The sequence below is a fragment of the Scardinius erythrophthalmus genome (assembly GCF_964197995.2).
Source record: "Scardinius erythrophthalmus genome assembly, chromosome: 12".
Lineage (NCBI taxonomy): Eukaryota > Metazoa > Chordata > Actinopteri > Cypriniformes > Leuciscidae > Scardinius > Scardinius erythrophthalmus.
The window spans coordinates 3,520,663-3,532,764 of NC_138232.1; the positions used below are offsets into that span (position 1 = coordinate 3,520,663).

Consider the following 12,102-nt stretch of genomic DNA (forward strand, 5'->3'; position numbering starts at 1 on the left):
AGGGGTGTCTTGAAAAGTAGGCCTACAAACTAAACTGATTTAATTACACAAATTACATAATGAAGATAACAACAGCATTTAAATGTTTAGTAACGACAAAATAACCTTGTTCGATGGTTCAAACAAGAAAGTTCAAGACTCTTCAACAATACAAACAAAAAATGAAGCACAAATGTGATGTTTATCTTAAGTCATTTTTGCTTTTTAGTATGGATGAATTGGATCATTGAAGGTCAGCAGCAAAGACATTAGTTAAAGTGAGATTAAATACAGGTTGTATAATATTGAATATTCTGAGTTTGTATTTCACTGTTTTAATTGATTTTGAGGCATTACAACACAACGCCTCTGCACTTAACTACCGATATCTCTCAACATGCGGAGAGGAGAGCTGTCAGTCAATAAACGGGAAATCAAAGTAAATTAGGTTACTTATTTGAAAAAGTAACACAGATATTGTGTTAAAAGTAATGCACTACTTTACAAGTTACTTGGGAAAAGTAATCTGATTACATAACACATTACTTGTAATGCGTAACCCCCAACAATAACAATGTGTTTCTGTCTATCTAGTTTAGTTCTTATGTGACCCTGGATCACTGGTCACGAGTCGCACGGGTATATTTGTGGCAATAGCCAACAATACATTGTAAGGGTCAAAATTATTGTTTTTTCTTTTATGTCAAAAATCATTAGGATATTAAGTAAAGATCATGTTCCATGAAGATATTTTGTAAATTTCCTACCGTAAATATATAAAACATTTATTTTAGTGAGTGAATGCAGCACAATTGCCAACATAAATGGACAACTTTAAAGGCGATTTTCTCAATGTTTCGATTTTTTTGCAATCTCGGATTCCAGATTTTCAATAGTTGTATCTCGACCACATATTGTCCTATCCTAACAAACCATACATAAATGAAAAGCTTATTTTTTCAGTTTTCATGTGATGTATAGATCTCAATTTCACAAAAATGACCCATGTGACTGGTTTTGTGGTCCAGGGTCACACATGTCTCATCTCATCTTCGTGAAGCTTTGGCATTTGTGTCCCCATGACTTTCTACAGGATACTAAAGTTATTTGATAGATTTAACTCAATGCATTACACACTAAACATGCTCTGTGTACTTTAACCCCAGCACGTGAAAACATAAGAACACACTTAACGAACGTTGTGGTTTTTATTTTGACAGATGGACAATGTCATATTACGAACATCTGAAGCATGCCAGTTCTTGCGTACTGGGCCACTCCATCGCTAACAAAAGCACAAGTCTTATTCCTTTCAAACCACATTTGTTAATGACATTTTTTTTTTTCCGTAAATGATTGTTGTTGCAAATGCAGGGCCACGCTATGTACAATGTTTACATTTATAATGTTCTGTACAAAATGGAACTTAAGTTGTACAAACAATCATTTGGGGGAAACTTACAAAGAAAGAACGTAACATCATTCCTTTTATACGACCCCAAATTAGGTAGAACAAATCCGTAATTCTGCTTCACACATGCGTTTACGACATTTAAACCCATTGCACATTGTAACTTACATCTTCTACCATCATATTACCTTTTATGCAATAGTATTGAGTTTTTTGAATCAATATCAAGCATTGCATGAAGTGAAAGGACTATTCAGCAACTTCTCACCACTTTGTATCTGTAATATTTTACATTTCCATTGGTCCTCTTTGTAACATTTTACATACAACTAAGCCACCTGATATGAAGGATCCATCATCATTCACGAGTTGCCCAAACTTGACCCTGACCTCAAGACAGCACCATCAAGGCATACAATCACCCAAAGCCAGGGAGGAATCGAGTCTATGCAGTTCCTGACCTGTTTGACGCACATGACGAATTATTGCAATAATATAGTCCACATAAAAAGGTGCATTTAAGAGCTAAAGGTGAAACACAGCAACAGACGGACATAACAAAACACAAAGAAACCAAAGCTCAAGAGCGACAGACGAAAAAAGCAAAAAAAAAAAATCCAGTTTTAACAGTCACCATCCTTGTGCTGTCATTACAATTCCTGGACAGACAAAGTACACAGTAAAAAGTTGCTGAATTGTCTCGTTAAATGGGACTTTTGCACAACACAGCACAGCTATCACACGGTTACAGGCACAATAACCAGGAACATGATGCAGACAGTGTACAGCGGCTTTAGTCACACTAATAAACGTCTTTTTAAAAACGGCTGACGACGAGAACGGTCCGCCAACCTCCTCACGTAAATGAGATATAAATGAGATTCATTCCCTCAATGATTAGCTTTACTCACTGATCCAGATTCAATCTCAACGGTAATTTACCAACACCGTGCTGTGGTTTTGCTGGAGAAGCATTCAGTGATGTAAACTGAAGCCGCAAATGAGCCGAATACAACTGCGATCTCCAGCAGAAAAGCAACAAAAGCCATTGACACACTGTCTTATGTCTGGATTGTAATCAAATATTAGACTTGAAGCAGCAGCGCAACTGAAGAACGTTAAAGAAAACAGAATAATTTTGCCATCTTGAGCATTACGAGTCTCTCTATTCGGCTAATAAACTCCACAAACCCTCATTTCTTGGAGAAGGAACTACGAAAAATCATATTTACACAGTAGAGTAGGCTAATGATAATGCAATATATAAGATGAGTAGAAAGGAATGAAATGATTTGAGTTACATTTTAACTTCCATAGCCCGGATCTTACCTACATGCATGTTTGGATACTAGTTTCAGGTACAGAGATGGGAAATTACTGATCCACCACTGCTTTCTGTGAGCAAATCCTCTTCTATGCGAGTTACCTGCGTTGAGGACATACAGATGTAGAGGACACTACCGTCATCCGACTTTGATATTAACCGTAAGCTCCAGAGAAATGCTGTATGGTTTGATATGTTTTTTCTTTTTTTACTACCATAGTTAAAAAGGAGGTTGATTTACTTTGACATAACAATTCGATTTTTAGTGAGGCAAAATGTGATTAAACTACATCTAAAGGAACGTAATGCTTACGGCTCTAAAACTACCACTAAAAAGGATCATAGAAATAAAATGATCACTTGGTTGTACCTACAGGTGCCCTTAAACGCCACAAGACTAAGGCTATTGGATGTCAAGTGCGGATTTTGCTAAACCAAGACATTTATGTTGGAAACTTTTTCCTAAAGTGATATCAGATAGCACCAAATAATCAAAAAAAAACAAAAACAAATCTTCATCTTCCGGCCGTGTGCACTTTGTTGGGGCAATCGTACTCCGAATGAAAGGCTCGAATAAAGCACTGAGTATTTGGTTTTCTACATTTGCACCATTTGCTACAAAGAGAGCAGTTAACTGAGAAAGTAGCTGTATTGAATCTAATTAGAGGCCTGAGATAACCAAACCCCTGAGCTGAGATCAGTGTCAAGGCCAAGGAAAACGTCTCTACAGTCTCGTTACAGTAAATCAAAGTGCACAAAAATAGTTTGTTTGTGACTGGGACGTCTCTCTGAAAACAAATGAACTTTACAATCGGTTACTGAAATCTATATAGGGAACACAAGCTTCAGTTTTGAGAATGCTGCCCCCTACCTGGGTTATGTGCCTTATGCAGAATCATAATTTCAAAATAAATTGGAATGAAATTCAAAGACTTCATGTTTAATAATGCATTTCCTATTTTCAGAATGAATTATCCAGTTAATTGACAGTATCAAATGAAATTTGTCTAATCATCCACTGAATAAATAACCATAATCCATCAAAATGAATGAAGTTTTTGTTTTAAAATTGTTACATTTCTTTGATTTGCAACTTTAATTCATAATTCAAATTCCAATTAAACATCCTGTGTGTTGTGGCCAATTCGATTCAGATTCACATTTCACTTTAATTAAAAGGTGCCAATTAAGCTCTGAAACTTGCTAAAGGGAACATGATAGCACACTTAAAATCTGTTATAAGGCATTCACTGTGTTAGGAAGAGGAAGAAAAGGTCTAATTAAAGGTATAATTCACCCAAAAATTTAAATTCTGTCATTATTTACTCACACTCAAACCTGCATTAAGTGCTTTCTTCTGTTCAAAAGAAAGAAAGTTATTTCCAGAAACAGTTTCTGGTCCCCATTGACTTCCATAGCATAGAAATAAATACTAATGGAGTCAATGGGGACCAGAAACTGTTTGGTTACCGACATTCTTCAAAATATCTTCTTTTGTGTTCAGCACATGAGCGAAATTAATACAGGTTTGGAACAATTGAGGGTGAGTAAATGACAGAATTTTCATTTTTGGGTGAACTATCCCTTTAACGAAGTCTGCATAAGTGTTTCTGAGACACTGAAGGATTGGGGTTAAACTGTAGCTTATGCTATGGCCATATTCAAATGTGAAAGAAATGAAAAGTACAAAAAGCAGCATAGGCTAAAGTGGCCTTTAAAGTGTTACATCGGAGTGGAGACGTTTAATATTTCCCAGTATCTCCCATGTTGGCTGTAATTCACGAGAGCTTGACTGCAACGTGCGCACACTTAATATTCAAAAATATTATTGATCTGCCTTTCCTGACGCTGTTGTATGAGAACTGAACTGAGCTGGAATGTGACATAATTTTTTGCAGAACTGCTTTACAGATTAAATGAACTAATTTAATAATTGATGGTCTTTCCAACGGAACTGAATCAACACTGAACTGACTTCAGCTGAACAACAGCCGAAATGCAGAATTTTCCTGCTTTGAAACAATCTGTATTATATAAAGCGCTGTATAAATAAAGGTGACTTGACTCGACGAGTGGTTTTAGCACCTGTAACGTTGAGTTAATATGGGCAGTAGTGGAACAGTAAAGGTTCCCGCGAAGAGAAATTACATCTGTATGTACATTTACATCCGTAAACAGAAATATGCAGACAATAGTGCTATAAATCGATCGTTATTTTCATGTCATATCGTCGCTCTTTTAGGAGAAAGTTACTTATGACAAAACATTGTTTTTGCAAGCCCTTACATAAAAGTACTGTGTAAAAGCATAAAAAATGTGGTTTGGTCACTAACATGATAATACCATGCTATTTACTCAGTACCATAGTATATGGATAGTTCACCATCAATATTTTTTTTTTCCAAAAAAAGTGTAGATTTAGGTTCTGCAACTGGTCACCATTTCTTTCTGAAGCTTTTCACTTTAATCACCCTTTTTGCCTTCACTAGTTCATTTTAAAAGGTCCTGAGGTGTGACAAATCCATTTTTAGAAGTACAAATATTCCATGTACTCTTTCGATTCATAGGAGCTCATTAAATCCACGTGCATAATAACTTTAAAAGAGCAAAATGTAGTTAAAACAGGTTTAGATGGAGAATAGCATGTCATACTGCAGAACATGCCAACTACCCATTAAAGAAAGTACCATGTGATAGCGTCACTGAACCATGGTACTGCCACAGTACTTTTTTGCAAGGGACATTTGATTGAAATGAAAAAAGAGATGGATAATATAATAACTTAGTGGGTGAAATGCACTAATAGCATTTCTAGTAACAGTACAGTGTCATCTGCAGGTGTGGGGCAGCTGTCGGGGGTTTGGACCTCAGCATGGGCGGCAGAGAGATGGAGGGGATGATGGGAACATCAGTCGGATGTTCAGAGAGGAGGGAGTTTTGGATCTGTTTCTTTTTCCGGCGACTCGATGTAATTGGCAGCCTCTTGTAGTTTTAACAGCATAGCCATCTGGAAAAAGAGCAGAGTTTTCAGGAACAAGACATATTGAGATATTTCTTATGTAATAAGTGCTGATACAGTGAAGCCATTTAAAGTCACCATGAAATCAAAAATGACAATTCTTTCTTTTCTTTGCACAACGTTGCAGTGCTTATTATAAATGATTTATCCATGCACATTATTATTTTTCTAAATTCATATGCCCTTGTAAATGTTCTCTTCATGCCGTGTGTCTCGGCATAGGGCGGGTCTAAATATCCTCAAACTGACATTCACATTCAGATCTGCTTCTGTTGATAGTTAGCAACGCCCGACTTCCTACAATCCAATCAATTCATGAAGGACGAAATCAAATCCTGCCCGACATTTCTCATTCTCATTCCAGAAGCCTTTTCATTTAGATATATGTCACAATAGGGAAGAAAAGACTTATTGGATCTTCAGTTTCGTGTTGACTTTAATGCATAGTTACTTTGAAAAAATTGAATGAACTGTGAACTATGTGCATTTATAAAAGTCACATATTACATATATACTTTTTTTGGTGGTGACTAAAAAAAATTGTGTGTATATATATATATATATAAAACTTAGTATATAACTTATATATATATATACGTAGTACAAAAATACTTGTGTTCCTATAAAAATGTATGTTTTAAAAATGAATTGTCAAGCATGAATGGAGTCATTTTAAGCGTTCATATTAAGTGTGTGAACGCACGTATGATTTATAAGCTGTATATATATATATATATAAACTGTACATTCAAACCCCTAATCCTAAACCTACCCATCGCAGAAAACTTTCTGCATTTTTACATTTTCAAAAAACATAATTTAGTATGATTTAAAAGCTGTTTTCCTCATGGGGATCAAAAATGTCCCCACAAGGACAAACATTTCTGGAATAACAATCCTTGTGGGAACATTTGCTACCAGGACCACACACACACACACACACACACACACACACACACACGGGCGCTCACACACAAAAGACACATATATGTATATAATACATTTTAAATTTATATATTTGTACTTAAATGATTGTTTTATGATGCTGACAGCCCTAATCCACACACTGACACAGCACTGACCAGTGGATCTGAGTCCACAGAGCTGGGTGGCGTCTCCTTATGCGTCCGCTCGTCTCCTGGCTGGCTGGGGCTGCCGGGGCCTGTGCTCGGGGGGGGCAGATGGAAGAGCTTGGCCTGGTCTTGTTGAGCGGACGGCCAGGGTAGAGACCCTCTGACCCACTCCACCGGATCCTCCCACACCGACTTCTGCCCGTGAACCTGCAGACGCACACATTCACACTTAATCTGGATAAAAACAAGTTAGGAAGTGACTGACATTTTTTCAGTCAAGTTTAGGATACTTTGACTCACCTTAATGCCATCTTTGGCTCCTTCCTGCAGGTATGGGATGATTGAGTGATTCCAAAGATCAATAAACCACGTGCGGAATTCCTCTACTGTAACTGGACAGGACAGGAAGAAGCAGGGGCCTACGGCAACACAGAGTGGACACAAATAGGTGGAGATACTCACTTTATTAGGCACATCAAGCTTGTTATTGAAACAAATGCCTCTTCATTCTCATCCAATAAGATGCCGATCGATATAATAATAAAAATTACCAATGAGGAAATCGGAGGTGCTGTGTTTTTCCAGGAAGGTGTGAAGGTGGTACCAGAGTCTGGGCACCCAGTCCAGAACCCGCAGAAGATCTTCATTATTTATGCTCCTGGGATCCTCGGCCTCCATTAGTTTTCTGTGCAAGTAACGCACCAGGAACCCGTTTGCCGGCTCGACGTTATTGGAAAACATCACCATCCTGTGATGGAAATATATAACAAGTTCAAACATTTGGGGTCAGTGAGATATTTTATTCGGCAAGGACACATTAAATTGATCAAAGTGACAGTAAAGATGTTTCCACAAAAATATGAAGCAGATTTGATGTTATAAAGGGTTTCTATTTCAAATAAATGCTGTTTGTTTAACGTTCAATTCATCAGAGAATCCTAAAATAAAATTTAAACCAGCAAATATGAATGTTTTCAACATTGATAATAATCAGAAATGTTTCTTGAGCAGCAAATCATCATATTAGAATGATTTCTGAAGGATCATGTGACACTGAAGACTGGAGTAATGATGCTGAAAATACAGCTTTGATCACAGGAATAAATTACATTTGAAAAAATATATTCACATAGAAAATGGCTATTTTAAGTTGAAATAATATTTCACAATATTATTATTTTAATTAAATTATTTCAGTAAGATTTCTTTCAAAAACATTTTAAAAAATCTTACCGACCTCAAATTGTTGAACTATTGTGTAGGACAAATAAAGTAAATCATACATGTGTCAGTTTGAGTGGACCTCAAGTAAATATTCCACAAATAAATCCACAACTTTATGTGTACCCCATTTGATAACATTAAACCCAATTATATTATAAATGTGTGTGTAAAAATATGAAAGAGTTGAATGAACAGTCTGCCAGTAATTGTGGAAGTGTCTTGTATAAGAATAAGAATGACCAGCTTATAAAGGCTACCAAATGAATGAATAAATGAGCATGAAACATTTATTTGAAGTGAAATTAGAGAAAAGGGACTGAGGTGAAGTGATACAAGAAACATAAAACTAACGCATCTATGATAAGAATTGTGGTTTGTGATTAATTGGTGAAAAAGAGAGTAAGGGAAACCCATCTGAGCATAATAAAACACACATATTGTAACACTATAAAAATATAATTATCAGGAATGCATGTGTGCAGTATATATAGGTAGTGTGAAGGCAAGCAGGTGTTAGTGTCACCCAAAGTGACAATCAAAACAAAAGCACATGATCTCCCAGAGGACGGAGCAACACGTCACAGCTGTTCCTCACTGACGCTCAATAAGAAGCAAAGAGGACCTTCGGTAGTAAAGTGCATGTTAGCACCAACCTGAAGCTGAGGTGTAGACCATGGTTAGGGGTCATCTTCACTGGCTGATTGGTTGTCCCAATTATATATGGACTGAAAAAGAGACAAAACAGCTCTTAACACCTTTAAAATGATTGGGAACCCCACTAGTCATGTGAGTGTAGAGTTTACACTCACCATTTGTGATATTTACAGGTTAAAGCACCATTAACAAGTTCACTAAGGGATGTTGGATCGTGCACATCATCCAAGAGGACAACCAATGGGATCTCGGCTGTGCTGCTCTCTCGATCAATCTGATTGGCCAGATTGGATAGATAGAGCTGAAGGTCCTTTTGGGATAAGGGACAAAACGCAATAAGAGATTATGTCAAGTCACATCAATGCAGATTGTTTCAAAGCAGCTTCACAGTGATAAACAAGACAATAACAGTGTTAATGTTTACATTTATAAATGTGACCGTGGACCGTGGAGATACAACTATTGAACATCTGGAATCTGAGGGTGCAAAAAAATCGAAACATTGAGAAAATCTCCTTTAAAGTTGTCCATTTATGTTGGCGATTGTGCTGCATTCACTAACAAAAATAAATGTTTTATATATTTACGGTAGGAAATTTACTAAATATCTTCATGGAACATGATCTTTACTTAATATCCTAATGATTTTTGACATAAAAGAAAAAATTATCATTTTGACCCATACAATGTATTGTTGGCTATTGCCACAAATATACCCGTGCGACTCGTGACTGGTTTTGTGATCCAGGGACAAAAATAATAAAACATTCAATTTCAGCTGTAAAGCAGCTCTACAGAAGACAATACCGTCCTTATTCAGCTGAATTCATTTCAGTGTTATTTCAGTTCAGTAACAGTGCAAAGTTCTTCAATTAAGAAACAAATTCAATTTCAGCTGTAAAGCAGCTCTAGTGTCATTATTTCAATAGTGTCATTATTCAGCTCAATTTAGTTCAGTGTTAATTCAATTCAGTGTCAATCAATTATTAAATGAGTTTAAATTCAGTTATAAATCAGGCCTACAATTCAGCTTTTATTCTCATTCGACAGTGTTAGTGTAGTCAAATCAATAATATTACTGAATATTAAGGGCCAGATTTGCTAAACAGGGCAAATTAGCGTGAGTGCAATCCCAAAAAAGCGATGGGAGTGAAAAGTTCAGCGCGTGATCGACTGACGACGAGCAAATTAAAGAACACAGACGCAGCCGGATCAGGTTTGAGACGTGCTTTTTTGGGTGGTAAATAATGGCGCAAATACCAGGAAATTGACAATCGCAAATAGGGCTGGGCATTGACCACTGGTATTGACACAAATTTCACAATTCGATTCGATTTCGATTCACAAGCTCGCAATTCGATTCAATTCAATATTGATTATTTTGGATATCAGTTACAATACATGCCACATTTTCCCAATGAAAACAAATCTAACTAATTCTGTAAACTATGGGAGTCAGTGGTAGTCTATAGGCTTCATTAGCCTACTATAATATTGAAGGTAAAAATGAACTGATTTGTATACAAACACTTAAATTACACTTATTTATTTTTATAATAATTAAGTTATGAAATATTTAAATGGTGGCTGTCATAAAAACATGCCAGATTTATTTAAACATGCATTAAATATTGAAGAACATTCAAAATTATAATGAATATTATATATGAATGAATATATTTATGTGTAATATGTGACCCTGGATCACAAAACCAGTCTTATGTTGCACAGGTATATTTGTGGCAATAGCCAACAAAACATTGTATGGGTCAAAATTATCGATTTTTCTTTTATGCCAAAAATCATTAGCATATTAATTAAAGATCGTGTTCCATGAAGATATTTTGTAAATTTCCCACCTTAAATATATAAAACATTTATTTTTGTGAATGGATGCAGCACTATCGCCAATAGAAATGGACAACTTTAAAGGAGATTTTCTCAATGTTTCGATTTTTCTGCACCCTCAGATTCCAGATTTTCAAATAGTTGTATCTCGGCCACATATTGTCCTATCCTAACAAACCATACATCAATGGAAAGATTATGTATTCAGCTTTCAGATGATGTATAAATCTCAATTTAAAAAAAATACACATAAGACTGGTTTTGTGGTCCAGGGTCACATATATATATTTTTATATATAATGAATATATTTAGCAAAATGCTCCTCTTTTTCTAGCTAACATGTTTATGGTCACGGATATGATTTTTTCTGACGGTATTTATGTTTTTGAATTTCGTAAGAAAATGGACGTAATTTGAAATCTGAAACTTTGTTTTATGCACAAAGATTATTGCGATTTGTTGGATGGGATGCGCGCTACAATGTTACATTCATTCGTCAACTGAAAACAGGATGACTAATCGATTCTTGGGATTTATGAATCGACATCGGTTCGTAAAAATGAGAATCGATTAAAATCGAGAAATCAATATTTTTTACCCAGCCCTAATCGCAAACCTTAGTAAATCATCCTGTGTGATTAATTTAAATACTTTCCTCCCATAAGTTGTGCGTCTCAAAGGTAAACTCCAATAAATGTATATGCAATAAGATAAGTCGCAAAAATAACCCTGTCCACGGCTTTTCAGCGCTAATTTTTCACTGAGTGTCTTTAGTAAATCCTGACAAAAGCTGTCAGTAAATCTGGCCCTAATTGTCTTAAGCATGATGACCAAAATAGCATTTAAAAATTTAATTGTATAGCACTTTTCACAATTCACATCATTTCAAAGCAGCTTTACAGAAAATGCATGAGTCCACATTACAATTTAGAGTGATCTGTTATCAGAGGTAACTGTCTAAGTTATGAATATGAATGTTATGTATATACTGTATGTTGGTTGCTCTGCCTCTTTACCTTGCAGGACTGGCGGTGCATGTTGAAGGTGGCGGCGATGGCAGGCGTGAGCTCTCGAGCGCTGCGCTCCACCAGGTACTCAGCGAGGCGATAGGTGAGGTAGGTCTTCCCTGTGCCGCTGGGACCCGATAAGATCAGCCGCCGGTGCTTGAGCAACAGGCTGATGTAATGCTGCATCATGGGCTTCGGGATGAGCGTCTCGAACACTAGAACGTCCACACACTTCTCCTTCAGTCCTGCATTCAGGGACAACAGTGCGTGAAATCAAATATTAAGGACAGCTTTTACATTACATTTACAATTAGTCTTTTGTAACAAATGAGAAATATTTACAAGCAATATGTCATACAAAAACTATTTGCAATGCCAAGTTTAAAAAGTTTTATTTCATATGTAAAAGGGGTTCCATACTTCCATAATATTTTTTTTTTCCTACTATGGAAGTCAATGGGGTCCAACAACTGTCTGGTTACTGACATTTTTCAAAATATCTTCTTTTGTGTTCAACAGAAGAAAGAAACTCAACTTGGAACAACTTGAGGGTGAATAAATG

At 36.2% G+C, this 12,102-nt stretch overlaps 1 protein-coding gene across 5 annotated transcripts in view; it reads right to left on the reverse strand.

The window, feature by feature from the left end:
- Positions 1-1,173: 1,173 nt before the first annotated feature.
- nav1b (neuron navigator 1b) overlaps positions 1,174-12,102 on the reverse strand; it is a 91,758-nt gene continuing 80,829 nt past the window's right edge. For all 5 annotated transcript variants that reach the window (XM_081381648.1, XM_081381647.1, XM_081381646.1 and 2 more), the window contains 7 exons: positions 11,550-11,785; positions 8,840-8,994; positions 8,684-8,755; positions 7,358-7,554; positions 7,107-7,225; positions 6,816-7,013; positions 1,174-5,721 (listed from right to left, as the gene is read on the reverse strand). In XM_081381648.1, the coding sequence (XP_081237774.1) occupies positions 5,635-5,721; positions 6,816-7,013; positions 7,107-7,225; positions 7,358-7,554; positions 8,684-8,755; positions 8,840-8,994; positions 11,550-11,785 (1,064 nt within the window). In that variant the 3' untranslated portion in view covers positions 1,174-5,634. The remainder of the gene's footprint in view (positions 5,722-6,815; positions 7,014-7,106; positions 7,226-7,357; positions 7,555-8,683; positions 8,756-8,839; positions 8,995-11,549; positions 11,786-12,102) is intronic.